Source organism: Plectropomus leopardus, chromosome 21 (genome assembly GCF_026936395.1).
Source record: "Plectropomus leopardus strain MGB_pleo_1.0 chromosome 21, ASM2693639v1, whole genome shotgun sequence".
NCBI lineage: Eukaryota > Metazoa > Chordata > Actinopteri > Perciformes > Serranidae > Plectropomus > Plectropomus leopardus.
The window spans coordinates 7,575,995-7,597,105 of NC_142196.1; the positions used below are offsets into that span (position 1 = coordinate 7,575,995).

At 38.8% G+C, this 21,111-nt stretch overlaps 1 protein-coding gene across 1 annotated transcript in view; it reads left to right on the forward strand.

Annotated features, from left to right (window-relative positions):
- The first annotated feature begins 636 nt into the window (after positions 1-636).
- The window catches only part of adarb2 (adenosine deaminase RNA specific B2 (inactive)), a 275,901-nt gene continuing 255,426 nt past the window's right edge, over positions 637-21,111 (forward strand). The window contains exons 1-2 of the mRNA XM_088072151.1: positions 637-777; positions 873-1,054. Coding sequence (XP_087928277.1) covers positions 1,003-1,054 — 52 coding nt within the window. The 5' untranslated portion in view covers positions 637-777; positions 873-1,002. The remainder of the gene's footprint in view (positions 778-872; positions 1,055-21,111) is intronic.

Consider the following 21,111-nt stretch of genomic DNA (forward strand, 5'->3'; position numbering starts at 1 on the left):
ATTTGGCTTTCACGAGAGGGACGTTGGACTTTAAAAAGTTTAAATATGTTAAATTAATTTAAATACCAACTAAATCCCCAAATCAGCTTGTGGGCTTGAAATGCATGTATGCATGTTCTCTTTAACAATTGTCCAAATTACATTATCATAGCCGTAAACTGTCAAAACAGAAATTATCATTGGATTTCCATCAGTTCTTGCATTTTCCCCCTGTCACTCAGGGAGGCACAATGACAAGTATTTGTAACACTGGAGAGGAACAAGATAAAAAAAACCCAAAAACAACTTAACAAACAAAAAAGGAAGTCGCACCCCAGCCACACTCCTCCTCTGATAAATAAAGAACAGTCCCCAAGAACACCCAAAAAAGTGGGTTTATCTAAACAGGGGCCACAAAATAGGGAAATATGTAAAAACACGAAAGTGCTACATAAACAATTAACAATAAACAGTGCTTGCTTTTAATTATATATATATTTTTTTACATTTCTTTTAAAACTGTCTATTTCCATAGTTTGGGTTGGGGAGATTTTTATAATGAACAATGTCACTTCGGCACTACCTCCACCCACCAGGGGGCGCTGACTCAGCTGTGAGTCAGTAACAGGAAAACATAGAGCGCAGTCTGCGGTCAAAACAAACACCAGACGGCAGACGAAGTTAGCGAGTAGCGTTAGCTGATAAACGTAATAGAGCATGTCGCTGCTAAAATACCAGATATTTCACCAAGGAGTCGGAGTAGACCGAGCTGAAAGTAGACTTGACCTAAATTAACAGGTAGCCAACCTCAATTCCAAATGAATAATAATGTTACTACGTTTTAAACGTGTAAAATATGCAAGCGTTTGCTAACACGTTTGTTTTATCTTTAGCTCGGGGAAACGCTAACGACGTCAACCTGACGGGTTACTGAAGATGGTGAAACATCTGTGACCGCGACTCTGCAGCCCCGCGCGGGGCACACTCCGCGGGACACTCCGTGGATACTTTGGACGGACTTTCATGGCGTATATTCAGCCCCCGGGATACCTGAGAAACTTTTTCACCTCACCAGGTAGGCTAACTTTTTTCTACTCGTACTAAAGTGCGTATGTGTGCTTGTTAATGGCTTGTGGGTGTCATTGTTTTCAACCACGAGACTGCTAATGCTTTTGATGGTTATATTACCGCTCTTTGCTCTGGTTAGCTATTTTGCACTGCTAGGCTATTGAATTGCTTCCGTGTGTTGTTTTTAGCCAGGTTTATGTGTCTAGAACAACGCCATAACAGCCCCACAGAGGTAATAAATCACAAACATAATACAAATCTGCAGCATTTAATGTTGCAATCCCACAAATGTAATACATTTCACCCAAATGTAATAGCAGTTGCATGCTACAAACTTAATACGTAGTTTCCTGCAAATGTAATAGACATTAGGAGATTTGTTACATTTGTGAGAAGGTGAAAATCTTCAGCTTTCAAAATTGTGATAACTTCCCACAAACGTAATATGAAAATGAAAAATGATCTTTGTGGTTAATGTTGTTTTTTGCTGTTTTCTTATATACCTGCCAAGGGCTTCCAGTCAGCTCATTAAAAAATATCACAGGTTTGGGCAGAGCAGGACAAAAAAAAAAAAATAAAAGTAAATAACAAACAACAATGACAACAAAGATCATTTTGTGGGAAGTTATAACAATTTTGAAAGCTGAAGATTTTCACCTTCCCACAAATATATTAAATTCATGCATTTGTAACAGCTATTCCATTTAAAGGTAATTTAGTATTACATTTGTAGTAGGCCACAGCCATTTCTGGGAAATGTATTACGTTTTCAGGATTACAACATTAAAAGCTGCAGATTTGTATTACGTTAATGGTTTATTACGTTTGTGTGCCGTTACATGCGTCAGTGGTGAAATAAGAGTGGTTATGTTTGAGCATCAGGGTATGGCTGAATTGGGTTATGACATTTCCCTCCATGTTGTTGAACTGGAGGCTTTTCACTGTCAATATCAACTAGAGTCTGAAGTTTTTGCATTGAATATTGCTTAGGGATGTGAACATGATGGGAGCATTTTTATGTACAGCAATATTGGCTTTACTTGGAAGTCAATGCCTTAAACAAAAACATGCTATGCAGCCACAGTCACATTTTCTCCACATCTCATATTCAGCTAATCCTCACAGAATGTTCCAACTCAAAGCAGTGTGTGTGTGTGTGTGTGTGTGTGTGTGTGTGTGTGTGTGTGACCTTTCTCTACTGCTTTTCACACGAGTTACACTAAAACAACTGCTCTAACTGTCCTCATTGCCAACCTAACATACAATCTATGCTGATGGTCATCTTTTTACAATGCTACATAATGTTTTCTAAAGCAGAGATTGTCAGCTCAAATCCTTAAATAGGCTATTAATGCATGTAAGTGAATATCTGCAGCTTCGCTAACATGCTACACTGGTGCAGGTGCATCATGTGGATTTTTGGGTTTGGATTGACCCTTCTCATTTTAGGTAGTCGTTCTGGGGCGTGATGCTCTAAACAGGGAAATTGTGTCTTTTGCTTGGTGCAAAGTAGATTTTACATACTGTGTTGGTGATCTTGTGTGGCCAGACTTATCTCCACAGTGTGTCTGAGATCTCTGATTATCCTTTTGCTTTGGTGGAAAAAAAAGATCAGGATTGTGTTAGGCAGCACTAAGCCAAAGGTGCTCTTGCAAAATAGTGTCAAGGGTGAACTTGTTTTGGTGGAACAGAGGTGAGCACTGCCATTAAAATGGCCCCTGCAAAAGAAAACAAAACAAAACAAGACATGAACAGTTGTGTGTTAGTGTAGGTGGCATGGTGATGCAGTTGGTAGTTCTGTCCCCTCAGCATTGTGGGTTCAGACCCACCAGCCGGCTGGAGCCCCGCTGTGTTGAGTTTGCACGTTCTCCCTGTGTCAGTGTTTGTTGTCTCTGGGTTCTCCAGCTTCCTCCCACAATCCAAAGACATGCAGGTTAATTCTGTCTAAAAGACTCTAGATTGGCTGTAAGTGTGAATGTGAGCATCTGTCTCGATGTGTCAGCCCTGTGATAGTCTGACGACCTGTCCGCAGCGTGTCAGGCCTCTTATCCAGTTTGAGCTGGGGTAAGGCTCCGGCCCCCCTGTGACCCTTAAAGGGATAGTTCACACAAAAATGAAAACTTCATTATCCGTCATTATCTATTCATCCTCATGCTGATGGAAAGTGACGTGAAGTTTTTTAGTCCGCAAAACACTACCAGAGATTCATGGGGCGTTGCGCTTATCTCCGAAACAGTTGAAGCAAAGGTGACCAGGATTCAAACGTGAAAAAAATACATGCATAACATGCCAAGATATTTTTAAAAAAAACTCACTCCCTACATATATTTTAGCGTTGTTGTAGCCTGTAACTCCTAGTGTGGGTGCATTCATATCACTATTGGCTCCAATTAATCATTTGGTCTATAAACTACCAGAAAAGGGGAAAATTCCCCATTACAATTTCCTAAAAGCCTGACACAATGTCATGCCATTAGATGTGTTTTGTCTGAGCATCCATTTAAAATCCAAAGATATTCAGTTTACTTTCACATAAAACAAAGAAAATCAGCAAATTCTCTGTACAAAAAAAATGGAATAAGGAGTGTACAGATGTTTCACACATGCTCTTTTTTTTTTTTTTTTTTTTAGTTCTGATGTAATAATAATCTTTCCTCTACAAGGCCTTGGCTGTTGAAATGCCAGTGCTACAAAATTAATATTTTTTAATGAGTATACACAATCACAAACAATCATAATTATGTATAAAGAAAATAAGAATTGACTAGATGTATAGTATGTTGTTTACATTTACAGCAGTGATTCCACACAATTAACTGTAAACAGACAGGACAGCAAGGAGAAAAAAATCACTATCTGAACACTTTCAAACAAAAGTGACCTTTAGACTAATTTGTTTGGAAATGTTACCTTTCATTTTATATTTAACACCATAATTAAAATGTTTACTCATCAAGCGTTTTCTCATTTTGATCCCACTGCACCGTGCTCGCCTTTTGTTTTTCATTTGTCTTGCACACAAAAGCCACTAATTAAAGATCTTTCGATATAGTAATCATCAATAGAGAATGCCCTATAAACAGAACCCAGCACAAATGAATGATGATAGGTCTTTTTGAGTATCTTGCTCTCACATGACATGAATCAATCAGCAGACAAAACGGGCGCGCAGGCCCGGCAACAATGAGTCCAATTGAGCTGAGCTGTGATTACGATTCAGTGAACAGCATGACTCAAAGAATAGCAATGTTTAGCCCAAAGGGAACTGATCAAGCTTTCTTCAGAGGGAGTTTTCTGCCTCTCGGGTCCCAGAATCAGCCAGTTGTATCGCTGATGAGTTTGGAAGTGCCACTCAGTGGGATAACTTTCAAGTGATTGAGGGGGGCAACGAGATTTTTGTTTATTCAGGAGCCAGGTGCAGATAACGGGGCCATTAATGATTGGAAGTTGATTACAAGTCACTTCTGCAGCGCCCAGCGTGACGCTTCACAGTTTAATCAAGAACAAAAAGTTAATGGGTGCAGTTTCGCATTTGTTTAGGCATTAATATCTAGGTTACTGTTCATTGCATTTTGCTGAAGATATTCTTGGCACAATATCAGCACGACAGATCATCTCTTCATTTCAGTCTGGTCTATAAATGCATATAATGGCTATATAGATTTGACTGAGACTGAACTGGGAGTTAAACAAACAAAAAACAGATCTTCATAACAATATATAGCTTCTGCCCAACCTCTACAGCCTGGATGTCGACGCTCAGTATGAAACACCTTATTAAACCCAACAGGAATGACTTGCTAGCTTATTAATGAAGTCATAAAACTTCAAAATTGTTTGCACTGTAATCACAAGAAATGCATCATTTAATGAAAATCACATACACATACTGAAAAGTGGAATATTGTCCAGGATATAACGTATTTAAGTCTCGTTCTGTTGACAAATATTATAGCGAGTAAACAAAATACAGTATATGTTAACATCTCATTTTATCGGTGATCATTAAAATGAAACGCGGATACAGACAGTCAGCATAATGCCAAATATCAGCTCCGATAATCAGCCAGGCTGTTAATCTGTCGACCCCAATCCAAACATTTTTTAGTCTAAGAGTTGTACTCAGTTGAAATAGTTTTAACGGTTTTATTTTTTCTCATAATAGTGCTTTTGTCCTTACATTTTTCCTTATCATGCTGCACTGTAGTGTAGAGCTAACTAGTTAATGTGTGATACAAGAAAAATGCTGCTCCTTTGTTTCTGTCTCCTACAAGTATCGTCAGCTGGCGAAGATGCTGATTTTTTTTGGCTTGAGACTTTCTTTTAGCATATTATGTGTACATGTAGCCATCAAGTGCATATTTAAGACCCCATTAACAGAGTTCTCGTTTCAAAGGGCCAGGGGTCTGATTGATTTAGTGTTTGAGTTTTGACCCATTTTAGCAAACAGACCTTTTGACTTGATTTGAGTTTTCAGATCCAAATTGAAATTAAGAAATTTGAGAAATCTGAATAAAGCTTTTGATGCTGGGCCCTTGAACTTGGTCTGCAAGGTTGAATGATTCAGTGCTGTATTTTCCGTGGTGATTAAATTTCACAATTAGGTATTCATAAGCTTAAAAGATTCAAATCTTTTTAGCAGTGTATGCCTCCGCAGTTTAGTGTCAGAATACACGCAATGCAGCGTGGCGGCGGAGTTATGTTACCGAGTTTGTATGGTGTGTCTTTAATGAGCACTTTTCTTATTGCCGGGCTGTCGAGCCCCATGCTCTAAGGGTTGAATGTAATCATTCTCCACCAATATGAAATAATGAAGTATGAAGGGTAATTGTTAAACAAGTGGCCTCCTGGGAATTCTTACAAGATTGTACCTGACATGTGTGATGTGTACGAGGCGTCTTGTTAGCATGGATGCGCACCCAGATACACACACACACACACACACGCAAACTCTTGCAGATTAAACCCTATTAATGCAAACTCAAAACCCAAGTGACATCTCCAGCAGCGTAATGAGAAATTTAGCAGGAATCTGAGGCTGATTATCAACTGCAAATTTGCTGTAATGCCAGTAATCAGAGGAGATGGTACAGTGGAGAGGGAGAAATGAAGGGAAGCCAACAGCGAACCGCAGCACTAATTAAACCGTACCTGCAACTTGTTTCCTGCCATCTCCTTAACATGACAATGCTGCCAAGACCCTGAGGAGAATTCATTTCTATGCCACAAATAGAGGTTCTGATTTAATGGATTGCTGTTTATTGTCGAGTCCAACTACTTATCTGGCCTAAATGACTTATGAATAAACATTACAACATGTTTTTGCTTTTAAAAAATCGCCGTGTTTAATTTCGTGAGCGTGGAGTCTTTTGACATTCACTCACCCGTGGCAAATAAGTGTCCCAATGTCAGAGAGCAAGTCTGGGGGGGCACACAAACTAAAATGATAATCGCCTCATGATATTCTTGTCTGCTCAGGTGTCGGAGGGTTAATCACAAAATTAACTTATCATCTTCCCGGATGAAGTAATTAAGCAGTGCAGGACAAACTCCTCACATAATTGAGGGTGAATAATGAGGAAGAGGCACGCAGTCTGGTGGGAGGGAGAAACATGGAGGAGAGATCACAGATTGGTAATTAAGAGACGGGACACTTGATGGAACCTGTAGGAGAAATGTTGTTGTGCCACTTATGGCACAGTTCTATCGCTGTGATATAAGAGTGCAGCTGTAATGAGAGGACGGACTCGCCACAGGCAAACTCTGTTTTCACACCCTACTCTTAATAAACTACCTTTCTGTGACTAAACCAGGCCACAGTAGATTTATCTAATACACAGAAATAGATGCAACACAAACCACACATTAGTAAAAGTGTATTTACATAAAGTTTTGGAGTTACAGAGTAGGCGTCTGGCTAAAGGTTGGATGTTTTCTAGTTCTTGTAGTGTTTTTTTTTAAGGTATTTTTGCTATGTTGTACTGACAGTTGCCATTGGGCTGTAATAGGACTTGTTTTTGTGTTTTGCGTGAATGTGACAAATCTGTGTGGAGCCAAATGACAGTCTGTGTTGGTTGATACCTTAACTAATTAGCTCTGTGATGAGCTGATGCAAAAGCACTTTCCAATCATGTGAAAAGAAGCCAGTGCTTCTTCAAATGAGATCCAAGACGTGATCATTCTCAATCAACTTTAAAATTAAAATAAAACGCTGATTTTAAAAGAGAAGACTGATGTAAACATGGTCAATGTTTCACAAAGCATAGTGCCTGCCCACTCGTCATATTAGGGCTGTTGTGGTGAAGAAATTTTCCCCGCAGTGATTGAGGGTGGCTCAAGAGCATATGTGGTATTGCCTCCCATTTTGCCTATTAATGAATTTATCCTGATTTTAGTGCTTTGTAAAAAAAAAGCTTTATTGTTTTTTTAAATGACAAAGATGACTGAATTTTAAAGCAAAATGAATATTTGTTGATTATTAAATGCAGGACTCAGAAGGGCAGTAAGGCACAGTTGGGGGGTGGGGGGGGGCAGCTATAAGTTAGAGGCTTATTTGAGTCTGGTTGCTATGAAACAGAATACCAACAGAAGTAAAAATAGCTCTTACGGCTGCAATTTAAGATTCTTTTCTTCTGCTTAGTTTTTTTTAATTAATCGATTAGCTGTTTGGTCTTTGACATGTCAGAAAATGCTGAAAAATTTTCTAAAGCCTAGGATGATGTACTCAAATGTGTTGTTTTGTCCACATCCCCAAAATATCCAGTTTACTATTGTAGAGGAGTAAATAATCCTTAAAATATTCACAGGTTTAAAGACAAAATCAAAGAATTTTGAAGAAGAACAGTTTCTCTTTGTAATATTTGTCCCGCCCCTTCTTCACTGTGATTGGATGGCTTAGTAAAAAGTGAAGATGAGTAGCGGTTGCAGCGTTTTATCCAAAGTTTAACATTTCTTATTCAGGACCAGAAAAAAAAGGTGAACGTGCAGCGCGCAGCACGCAGCGCAGAAAAGACACTTGCGAGCTTGTGGCATTGGTAGCGCAGTGAAAATGTGCAGTTCTTCCATTAAAAAAACGAAAACAAACATAAACATAGTGTTAGTGGCAGTAGCTTGCCACCCTCTACAGCTGGTTTGTATGTTGCACAGTTTTACAATAATGTGTTTTTTTTTTTTTGCAGTAGCTCTAGATTTGATCATTGTTAGATAACTTTAAAATAACTATAACATGATGATTTGAAAGTAAAGACTTGTGTGAACATGGTGAAAGCCTGAAAGACACTTTAAGTGTTTAAAAAAGCACAGTACTCTGCTGTGTGTTATGATGAGATGCTCAGATTTCCCATCATGCTGATTACAAACAAACACACTGCGAAAGGCGCACATGAAAGCTTTGAAATCTGACATATGACACAAATTTCTCATTATACTTTTAGATTGTGCTTAGCTCTTACCCAAGTGTAGCGATTGTGTAATGAAGCAGCATTTACATAATGTGAAATGATTTGATCATCTAAAGTTGCAGCATTTAAATGAAGCAGATATAAGGCGTGGTATTTTGTCACTATCAGACCTTCAGAGCTCAGCGTGCATCTGTAAATGTCTGTGTAACAGGAATTCGATGTCTGCTGCAACCCGCGGTGCTAATGTTGGTTTAATGTGCAGGACTGTATCACCAGAGGTATTCTTAGCACCATTATGTCTCCCAAAAAGACAGCATCTGTCTCCTCTGCATTTTCTGCATGGCGAGCACATGAATACAGCAAATCAATACAGAGAATAGCAATCATGAGAAACCGCTCGAGCGTTGGTGAAAAGTGCGACACGCCAAGCGGCACTCGCTGTTTAACGGAACATACACGGCCTGCTTAGGCCTTGCTCAATTTATCGACTGCTGCAAGAAATCAACAGTGGCAAGCAGCTTAGCGGCTCTCTCTTCCTATAATAGACTCCATTCATACAGGCCTTTTATTCTGCGCGCGGCGCGAGGTGACAAATGGACATAATGTCTGCCAGTCTGCCTCTGAATTTATTTGATTTTTTTCTTCCTCCTTCCCCTCCCGTCCTCCCTTCACTTGTGATCCTCACTGATATATCTTGACGCTCTGAAGTATCCAGAGTAAATTCACTTTGCCTCTACTGCTGTTTGTAACCTTCAGACTGCCAGGAACGATCTGTGTATGCACACCACAAACAGCCGTTGTCATCCTTGAGAACACAGAAAGAGGCAGAAAATGGGTAAAAAGACTCAGAGTATGATAAAACAATGACAAGGCCTTTATAACTCAAACAGTATGTTGAGAAAAGTTAAGTAAGAGACTCATCATCTCTAAAGGTTCTATAAATAATTTGAATTTACTTAAGTGTAAAAGAGTAAAATGTGTGTGGGTGATAAAATACAGTCCATGCAGTACATCATAATTTCCAAAACCACAGATGGCAAAATGAAAAGAAAATTGTTAAAATAAATCAGATGGCAATTTGTTTATAGCTACAACAGCAAGTAAATGCATCTTCTCAGACTGACATAATCTTATTATATATAAACAAATATGTTTACTGCGTTTCAAAAGTTTAGCCAAACACCATCAAGCACCCAGCTCTTGTTTACTCGTTAAAAAACTGGGAATAAAATCAGAGTGATCATAATTCCACATGAAGATGCAGAGCATTAATAATGAGAGCATTTTACTATGGGTGTAAATAAATATTTCAGCCTCAGAAGCCTCGTGCTGGTAATCTATCACCCCACTCCCAAAGATGGGATGCTCCCTGAGGGAAGATAATTCACCAGTTGTGGATCCTGAGCAGCAGATGATCTATACAGTCCTAGAAAAGGTTATTTATTGCTTTCATAATTAAATTTGGTATCTTGGTGGAGGGGCTGTCACGGTATGATTAATCAAGTCCCACTGGCCGGAGCTGGAGAGGGCCAAGTAGCAGGTGTTGCTCACTCCGACCCGAAACGCTGCTGCTCTCTGCGGTGGGTTCATGCAAACATGACGCTCAGGTCTCTGCTGGTTAGAAAAACAAAAAGCCTTTAAAGATACCGCATTAGGGATCAGATATTTACAACACCGTCTAGATAAAATAAATAAATAACTAAATAAATAAATAAATACAAATCTCACTCTATGATAACCAGTGCCTCTGTGTAAAAGCCTGCTTTCCACCACCAGAGCTCAAAGTCCTGTGTAGGTATGATGTAAAGTGTCTGTGATTAAAAGACTCACATTTTACTTTCTGTTTTTAGAAATCCTTATTTATATGCGGGAAATGGCATATGCATGTTTTTATATTTTATTTCTTTTACATCCTGACAGTAAAATTTTAAGATGATTCAGTTTGAGAAGACTATTTGTTTTAACTAAATCCTTTAGTTTATGTAACTTAATCTTAATACTGTTTTACTTAAATCCTCTAGTTTAATCTCAGTTCAGCTCTACTTAAAATTGCTCAGTACACTAAAAGATTTAAGTACAACTGAATATAGATGAAGTTTATTTGACTGGAAAAGCTCATGTGTATTGAATCATTTCAAATTTACCTCAACTTGTCTTCTCAAATTTAGTCTACTTAAGATTCTAAGGCAGCATGGACACTTAACTCTTTTCCACTGAAACAACTACTTTCTTTTTACAGTGTAGGAGTGAGCTTGAATAAAAACACATGATTCGAATATTAAGTCATTGACACATAAATCAGCAAAAAAAGAGCGATGTTGCTTCATTACGACATTGTAAGTCACATTTTGTCAGCTACAACAAAACAAAAACAATAATAAGGACAATATTATAGTGACATAGCTGGGAAATTAAGTCATCCGCATAACTACGCTGGCACAGAATGGTCACTTCTGGAGTTTTGTCACTGGCTCTGCTGATTGACTAAACCTCAACTTGATTTTGTTCTAGCTGGGCAGGCTATCTATCTTCTGCAAACCTTCCTGCAACAAAGATCAAAACAAGGAAAGAAATTATATAAATCAGTTGCATGAATTATATAAATCATATCAGTGTTGCTTGACAATTAAAACAAAAGATATCACAAGGATGACAGGGACTGGGAGCATTTGGGTTTTGTTTTGGTTTTTTTTGCAACACAAATATACATCAGCACTTAGACATGCAGTGGCTATTTGTACTGTTGTGTAAGAGGGCTGCAACTAACAATTATTGCCAATTTGTGTTTGCAAAAACCCATTAGAAGTTCTACATGGCCAAGAATTATGTCTTCAAAATGCAGGTTTTGTCAGCAGAGAAAATTAAGGAGTTGATACATTTGAAAAGCAAATGTTCAGCATTCTTTACACACTGTTTGTTGAAAAGGTGTTTGATTCATTCCTGTTGACTAATTGACTAAGATAGCACTAATATTTATCAGGTGCAGATAATTAAATATTTTCACCCCTCAAAAATAAAAATGGTACTGCCCTCTAGGACCTCAATGAATACACAAATACCTGAAATGCTTTTTTCCCTTAAGATGGATGAGAATCAGAATAATAGACATTTCCATTTATTGATTAAACATTACCAGTTTAACAATACACGACTGAGGGTGAAGGATGATGGCATTCTTGCTGTCATCCAGGAGCCTTTTAACTACAATAATGTGGCTAATGAATATGAATAGGAGCGATTGGAGACTTAAGTAATTCGACTGGATGCAGTTTGAAAGGTGGCAGAGATCCTGCACCGGCTCACTTCTACATTAGTGTCACTGTAATGCTTAAAGCCCTGAGCCTCCATCTCAACAGTGTGGAGAGGGGATGAACTGACTATAGGACAACAGAAAGTCAATATCCGTGTTGAGCACAAAATGAACATGGTGTTTAATCCTATGTCCACAACAATAGTCTGCTCCATCACATTGCTTCACCCGAGCCGCTGTTCAGTTTACCTTCCACTGCTAGCCTTGGGGCACAGGCAGAAGGTGTGTGGGGTTTATTAGACTCAGCGCTTTGTGTGTGTGTGTGTGTGTGTGTGTGTGTGTGTGTGTGTGTGTGTGTGTGTGTGTGTGTGTGTGTGTGTGTGTGTGTGTGTGTGCACATTTGATCAGAAGCTGTATGGATTACACTCTGCAAAAGCTGTTCCAAGACTTGTTTTGAAAGGGCTCAAATTGGCAGAAGTAGTGGAAAATGTGACAGCTGTTGTGATGAGTCGGTCTGATGATCTTCGTCTCACTTCCCTGACAAATGCGATTAAAAAGGAGCCGTTATGTTAAGTTGGGATTAGCGAGGTTTTGACAATCTCCGGTAAAAACAGGACAAATTGAGTCCCAGAGCTACAGTATATCCTGAGTGTTTATGTTAATCGACGGTGGTACAGTATGACACCTGTGCTAAGCAGGGTACTCGGAGGTCTTTCATCTTTACGCAGATGCTGCAGTCGGCGCCTTGACCAGAATGTTCAAAGGGACCAGTCGTCGTATAGATGAGGAAAAGATGAGATTTTTTTTCATTTCTCCAATAATAGCATGCAGGTTTAGGGTATCAGTATGGAGTACAGCAGGTTAATAATTACCTGTCATCTGGATTCTGAGAAGTTGTTCGCTTGTGGAAGTAGATGGAATTTTAATAGAAAAATACAGTGGAAACATCAGAGCTATATGATAAGTTATGTTGTAGACATGATATTTAAGACACAGTTAGTGGCAGGCTAATTAGGTGTGTGGGAAGGTTTTGCAGTCCTAAGGAATTTACAGTACATCAGTGCATATGCTTAGGTTTGTTACTTGAAAAACATACTTACTGGCACACTAGTTTATAATGCTGGAGGTTAACATCAACTTTAGGTCACATTAACAGAAATGTAGCATTTTTTTTTTTAAATCTGTGTACCTGGGCAACTTCTATCCAAATTCTGAATGTAAATTCAAACATATTTTATACATGTATTATTTTAATCTGTTTGATTTAAATCTGAATTATTTGTAGTGATTGAAAAAGATGTCATTTAATTTACATGAGTAAAAGTGGCACTGTGACAGTGAAATAACTACACTACACATTTAGTTTTTGTTAACTAATAAACAAATCATTTTAGTGATGCGTCCTAGATTTTTACTCTTATGTACTAGGGGTTGGGGGGATGGATTCACTTAGATGTAGTAAATGTTTCTTTTAACGACTAACAGATCATTTTTTTGATAACGATATTCCTGACAATGTGACCAAAGTATTATTTAAAATCAAATTCAAGAACATACAATTGTAACAAATGAAGTGTTATAGTCACAATTGTTAACATCAATGTAGTTCGCCTTCAGCTACTCAGTAAAAATTTAACAAAAATTATCTCTCAGTTCTTTAGTTTGAAAACAGCAGCAGTAACTCAGAATGACAGCCTGTATAAAATGTAAATATTTCACCAAAATAAAATCATTCAAGAATTACACAATTAAACGGCATATACAAAAACCATAGTCTTCAATATATAACTATACATATGTAGTCTATAAATGAATGAGTTGTTTTTCTCCACCTGGACCTGTATGTGATGCTATTTCTCCTCTGCTCTTCTTGTCGTAGCATGTGTCACTCAGAGCTGACCACGTTATATATACTTTTTCTGATGGTCTAGTGTTAAAAAAAAGCAATAAATTGTCATATCTAATCACAATACTCGTTGAATTGGGGTGCATATCTAATACACTCCACAGTATTGTGATAGTATTGAATTGAGAGATAAACATATTGTCCCAGCCCTATAATATACCTCTCATTTTGTAGCTTTATATCTCTAAAATAGATATTTATATCTAACTGCTCTTAGAGTTTCATTGTGCAAAATATGTGTGTTGTTGTATTTACTGCTAGGACAGCTGTTTTGCTTACGCTTTCATAATCAGTACCTGATTTTTCTCATGGTTTCATTCATAATATTGTTCTTTCGCTCTAGTAATGACATTGGCAGTTACATTTACTCACATCCTGTTACTATTTGTTGTTAAAATTGTTACTGTGTATATTTAGCGCACAGTCTTTATTTGCTGCTGCAACAGCTCAGTTTCCCCACAGGCCTATTACAGTTTCATCCCATAATATACTGTCTGATATACAGTCGGTCTCTCTTTCCATCCTGACGTCCACCAACTGCCTGCATGGTGTTAGTACACCAGAGGGTTGCTTTCCTTTCTGTGTTGTCCTGTGGTTTTATCCCTCTCACCTCCTCACCTGGCCGCTGGCCTGTGGGCTGCCAGCCTCAGATGGTTAATTATCTCTTGTCTGAGCCGTGATCACCTCCCCAGGGGCCCAGCAGCATAACGCTGTATCAGAGGCAGCCTATTGAACTTCCTCCCAGCCCACCGGGGTGTCCAACCACCTGGCTAATAACGATTCATGCAGCTGCCAATCCGGCTGAGCTGCACCATCAATATTCTTGTCTGCAGAATAACATCAATTAGGAGACAGGGATGTGAACTTTGAGATGCAGGACAAATATCATCATCATCAATACCACTGGGTTGATGTCTTAAATGACAAGAAAAGACAGCTGATTGTGCGATTGGGGAGGTGCTGTCTGATGGAGGGTTTGTTGGAAAGACACTGTATGGCCATTAAATATAAGACTACAGCAACACACAAGAGAAAATGAATATTTAAAAAATATTAAACTAGTCATTCCTAACCAGGGACACCCAGGGGATCCTTCTGTGTTTGCTAACTCTTAGAAAGATAGCTCAACTAATATGAAAAACACGACATGCTGTTGTGAAGTCTGAACTGTTGGCCAAAAATAATAGATATATGGTTAACATAGAGAGCTTATTTTATTTGTCAAACATGTAGGGGCTGTGCACATGCTGTGTCTTTAAATGCCTGAAAAATGCAACGTCGGGCGCTGGGTTGTACTTTTGTGTTGACTTTCATAAGCACGGAGGCTGTTTGTATCTGAGGTTGCTAAGCAACCATAACCAGCACTGTATGACTGCCTCGCGCTGTCAGGCATTGAAAGACGTGGCAAACGTACAGCCCGTAACAAGAAATCATTTTTTGGAAAACTGTATTTGATGTGTACTTTGACTATTTAGTTTGGCCCGTATCCCATCTGATAACATGGAGGGGGTGGAGTTTAAGACCTATACTGCAGCAAGCCACCAGGGGGCAATCAAGATGTTCTGGCGTCATTTTTGGGAAGCTGTCATGTTGTCCATCTTTATGATGCAGTCTATAGTTAAAAAAAGGGAAATAGTTGGCTAAAAGTGATGGATAAATGGTTGTAATAGCTCAATTTAATGGCTGATATTTGGCTTCTTCCACTCCAAGTGGTAGCAGTATGATTGTAAACCTCACCAAACCAACCTAAGCTTTGCCATTACTGTACGAAATGAAACTCTTGCAATAATATCCACTGTCATATAATGGGAGTATTACCGTGAATACCATTCAGTTTAAAATCTGCACCAATGAACACGTTTGAAACATTATGAGTGGTTAAGATGAAGTGGCACTTGATGTTCATTAGACAGGACTGTGAGGGTACAACATGAAAAAAAAACTGGAGCTGCTACACTAAACACCATGATGATGTCTTGTCAAACATCTTCCAATCTCTAAAATACCTTTTATATCTTTTGTTGCCTTTTTGCTTTGCTGATACTGTTAAAATTCATAGCACAGACAGCCTGTGACTCTCCACACGCCTCCCTGGGTGGCATGTTAAGAGTCAGAGGCTGTCTTAATCATGCCAAACAGTGGGGAATGCCTCAGAGCCCCTCTCTGTTAATAGCGACATCAGTGAGAACAGGGGGATGTGAAGGGGAGGGGCAGGCTGAAAACCCTAGGCCCTACAGTGTAGGCCGGGGTTATTATCTGCAATTACCCTGATTACTGAGCCCTTCATTTGAATGACTAAGGTGAAATTCATTTATCCCTGGTATTACTAGCACACTGAGTTGGAGATGTTCATTAAACAGTCAGTGAACAAGGCCTGAATGTAATCTGTTTGATAAAAAAAAAAACAAAAAACAAAACACAGGATAGTATAAATGTGATCATAAACGCCAAAGTAAATGTTATTGGTAAAAAAACTCATTCATTTTACTGCATTTGATGATTAAGCGCTACTTCGTCTGTGCTCTGTTTCTCCTTGCTCTTCTAAAACTATTTTACTAAAACACAGCAGAGCCTCATTGCATTTAATAAAAGCACTTTCATCGCCCTAGTTATGCCATCTGTGAAAGTCAAATTCCCAAATACATAGTTATTGCTAATTCTCCCTGCGTCCTCAGACAAATATTGCTGCTAGGGAGCTCCGTATCTAGTGATCAATCATATCACCTCTCTGAACCTGCTATGCAATTTATTAAGTGCTGAACAAATGGGCCGGAGCAGGCGAGCGGCTGTTCCCAGGGCCAGGGAATGTAAATCTAAGCAGAGTAACAAATTAGTTGGACTTTGCTCTTTTTTCCTGCTTGCATACTAAAATTGCTGGTGGCAATGCAAAGCAACCCAAGGTAGACATTAAACTTGCAAAGGTTATAAGAGAAATTTGTATCTGTAGGCAGACAGCCAGAAGTCTTTGCTACCAAAGCATTATGGTGCTGTTAGAAAAATTATGCTCTACAGTAATTGTTTAACTCCAGTTATAGCCTTTTTTTTCATTTTCTCATCTAATTATGATGAAGCTCATTTGTGCTCAGTAACTCTGAGAACATGTTTTTTTTGCTCACAATGTGTAGAAAACCAGTTCCGCTCATATTATATATTTTTTTAAGACACTGGTGAACAAAGAAGAAACAGATCCACAGTTATCCAAATATGGACATTGGTTTTGGTCAATTTTGCTTACAATAGTCCAACACCCAAATACCTGGTAACTAAAGAAAATATATAATACAAGAAACATTTCTCTTGAGTCTGTCACTCTCTGAGCTTAAGTGCCACATTTCAAAGCATTATCCATTGAGAGGTTGTGAAATTTGAGTACTTTGTGATGTAAATGTTTTTCTTTTTATTTTATTTTCTGTTGGCTTTGCAGACAGACAGACAGGTAGCTGCTTGAACGTAAAGATGTAGTGCCCAATGTCCACTATCTGGTCACCACTGTTTAGCTGATGTTAGCCTTTGCTGCACTATGCTAGGGTTGGCTCAGTGCAAACATTTTCAGATCAGTTTGATAGTAAGCAAAACACTGGACTGGCATACCAGATTTTATTAGGTGTCCCACTTGACTTTGCAGCTGCTCCTGAGTGGACCACTGTGACACTGTGTCCCAACACAAAACTCGCGCCTGACTATCCCTTAGCCTTGTGTAGCCTTTGCATAGCATTGGAGCCCCCTGTCCACACTGAATCCATTACATTGCTTCTGTTAAGTCATATAAACAAACCTTGTAACAAACAACTGTGCTGTGGGACATAAACACTTAAATGATGAGTGAGTAGCCTGCTTGCTATCTTCCGTAGTTTGTTATGTGACTGTTTAAAGACTGATTTTTAAAATATTAGTGATGTTCACTTAACTTACCTGAAATTTTCAGCTCCCAAGCTATTTTGACTGTAACTTGGTTTCACTATTGTATAGTGTTTTTCACACTGTTTGTTGGTGTGTATGCATTAACTTCAATTGTGTTTTTGACTTGTTGGCATATTGATGCCTCAGGGTTTCTCACACAGTCATTTCTTTGTGGTGACTTGACGCAGTCAAAACTCTGCTGCCATGAATACATTTTCCATTTTTGGAACTTGACTCATTCATTAGGACAGCTATTGTTAAGTTGTGCGCTGCGCCACACTCTTGGAGTACAGAGCGTACTCTGGGCACAGATGGAGCAGCAGAACACAGTGACACAGTGAATGCGAAACTTAACTGCTCATTGCACTGGGTCTTAAAGTCTGCATTCACTGCCTCTGTAGCAGTTGCTCCTGTCATCCATCAATCTGGTCAGCTCTGACTGCATCGACAGATTCATTCGACTCAAACTCTTAAAACTGCTGCTGAGGGATTTATAGAGGGGGCACAGAATGGGAACACTACTTGTACTTACGAAAGACTGCATGTCTGCATGTTTTCACACTTGCAGATGTTGTTTGTAGGTCATTGTGGTCAGATAATGCAAATGTGTTCACACAACATTAAAATTGTGTTCAAACTGAACACATATGCCAGTGTTTTTTGCGATCATATTGTCAGTCCTTCCTGGGAATCTTCACAGTAGTAGCATAGCAGTCTAAACACACAAGTAATAGATTAGCGCTGTCAATTGTGCTTAAGTGCAAAATGTGGTTCTTGGGGAGTTTTTCACAAAACCTTAGAACAACACTTTTGGTACTCCTATAGATAGAAGCATATCCATATTCTCCCATTTACTGTTAAGAATTACCAGCCTCAGTTTCTTTCCTAACATGATGATGCCTTACTTTAGTGCCAGATACTGTTCCCTCCAGGAGAGTGTAACACACTGTGATTCAGTAAAATGAAATTAATTATGAATAAACTATATTATTTCTGCCACGGGCCCAAATATTCACTCATTATTTCACCATTTTGACTTTAAGCAAATCATTTCAGTTGACTTTATCAATCCAGACACACTACACCAACAGCAATTGCCATTATTATTTTCTTGGGTAGCAGTTTGAGACATAATTCAGGAACAAAGACAGCAGTGTAAATTGTGGGCAGACTGAGCTGGCGTGTGTTGCAAATCAGGAAAGCGGGTGGCTCATCAGTATACCCCACCACCCCCACGAATACTCGTCATGGATGGAAATGGCAACACAAGGCTCTTTCAACATGAATACCAGCCTCATACCGATGCTCCGACCCGGTCGTGAACTTCCCCGTATCTTCTGCAAACAGACGTCCCCCTGAAAATGGCAAAATGTTTGAAATCCCTCCGCTAGATTTCCTCTTTGCCATTTTAGAAGAGCAGATTTTTTTTTCTTCTCCCCTCAGTGTTAACACTCCCCAAACCACACCTTTTATCTGGTCACTTAAAATTCATAAAGTGTGACTCGATGATTACTTTTACACATACTGCCTTTGACCTCCTGTCGCTTAATTATCATAAAGCTGCGCAAAGGAGAACGAGCCATCGCCTCCTTTTGTGCCACTGTAATTGCATTCTTAATTTTGGGAGGTGAGGGATACTGATACAGAAGCTCAGACCAGATATCATAGCAGTTACATTGTTGTGTTGGGTAGAGCGAGAGGCGGGGCTTGACTGAGAAACAATGGAAGAGATGTGGTCCAGCGAGTACAGTCCACTTAAGCCAGCATTAAGTTGCCACATATGATTTAAGTAACTTGTCTTAAGGAGGCAAAAGTGTAGCTGTGGAAAATTGACTCATATAAACCAAAATGATTAAATTTTGGATGTGAACCTAAAAATCAGCCAATTTCCCTCTAAATGTTGTCCTTTGAGACTCTGACACATTACATATACTCTAGTATACATGATTTACCCAAACACGGGCCAAAACAGGCCTCCAGGAAAGCAGTTCAGCCTTGCAGCCAATTTTTCCTAGCAGCCACTCGCGTTATTACGGCACTAAAATCTCCTGCGGCCCAAAAGCATATCCCCATAGACCACCATTACAAAAGAAATTAAAAAATTGTGACAGGACACTATAAAGTACATTATGACTAAATAAAGTCTATGAATTTTTGATCCATGGACATTTTATATTTTTCAAACATTCCTCAAGCTGAGAAAAGTGATTTAAAAATTTGGTCACATCATGACAAAGTACAGTTTATGAGCAGAATGGGTAAACCCTGAAGTTAAAAACATTTTTGGTGTATATACCAGGTGAGCAACTCCGTTGGAATAAATAGGTGCCATTCTTCTGTTTTCAGCTTCGTATAATAACAGTTATTTAAAGCTGTAGGACAGCAGTGCTTTAAAGTGGCTTTAATTTTTTTAATTAAAAAAAAAATTGGAATGTGAAAATGAAAGTGATCAGTTGTAGTGATGAAACTACAGAGAATTATCGCCAACATTTGCAGCTCCCCTCAATTTTAGCAAGTTTTACAGTGTGCGTCAGCTCATTGTTCAGCTGTCCACACCACAACTTCAATGTGTCGGTTAATTTTCACATTTTCAGTCGCAGCAGGCAGCTGTTAAGAGCAAAAATGCTCTAAAAACTCCAGTGTACGCTGCCTGCTCAGCACCAAACAGCAGACACACTAAAGGACTATTGGCATAGTGTAGCATTTAGCAGCTAAAAAGCCAAATATTTCCCTTAAAAGTTGACCAAAACAGAACTGTGAGTAAGTGAATATTAGACTTATGTTTGTCAGGTGTACAGAAACATGACACCAAATGGATGATGTTGCTCCTTAACTATATGAATAAATGACTAATCATTGGTTAGCAAGTTTGTTGTGTCAAATTAAAAGGTGATGTTCTGTCAATTTTGTGTTCACAACTTGTTTTTGCTGCTCCCAAGTAGCCAATAAATACTTAGTATTGCTTATTCTAGGTCTCTGCTAAATCGCAACATAACCATGCTAACATGCTGGGCTGGGCATACTAAGAGGCATAATGTTTATTAGGGCTGGGTAAAAAAATCGATTCATCAGTGCATTGCAATATGTTTTTTGCCAATTCAGTATTGATTCATAAAATCCTGATATTGATTATTTCAGTTGTAATGATGCCCCACTCCCGTGGGGGCAGTGTGAGTGTCGCCGGAGTGTGATTGACGTTATTCAGAGGCCCCGCTTGACCCCTAAAAAACGTCTGTTGTTTATTCATTAAAATGGCGACAGTGGTGTGAGGAAGCAGTGTGTTAAAATCAGCAGTGTCAACATTAACAGCTGACGTTTGGATACACAAAGTTGATACGACAAACCTACGTAACCATTTAAGCCGACAACACGCAGATGTTTTTCAACCTGCTAACGCTAAAGCTGTGGATCACACACAAATGCACACTGACAAATCCTGCATAAATGTTTATTACTTTTGTTAATTTCGGCTCATGCAAAAATGTGCACTTTTCTGTACTTTAAATGTATTTTAGTTATGATATAATGTAATGGTAAAATACGTTTTGGTGTCAGTTTGTTCTAAATCAATACAAATCATGCACACTTTATTGAACACATATCAGAAG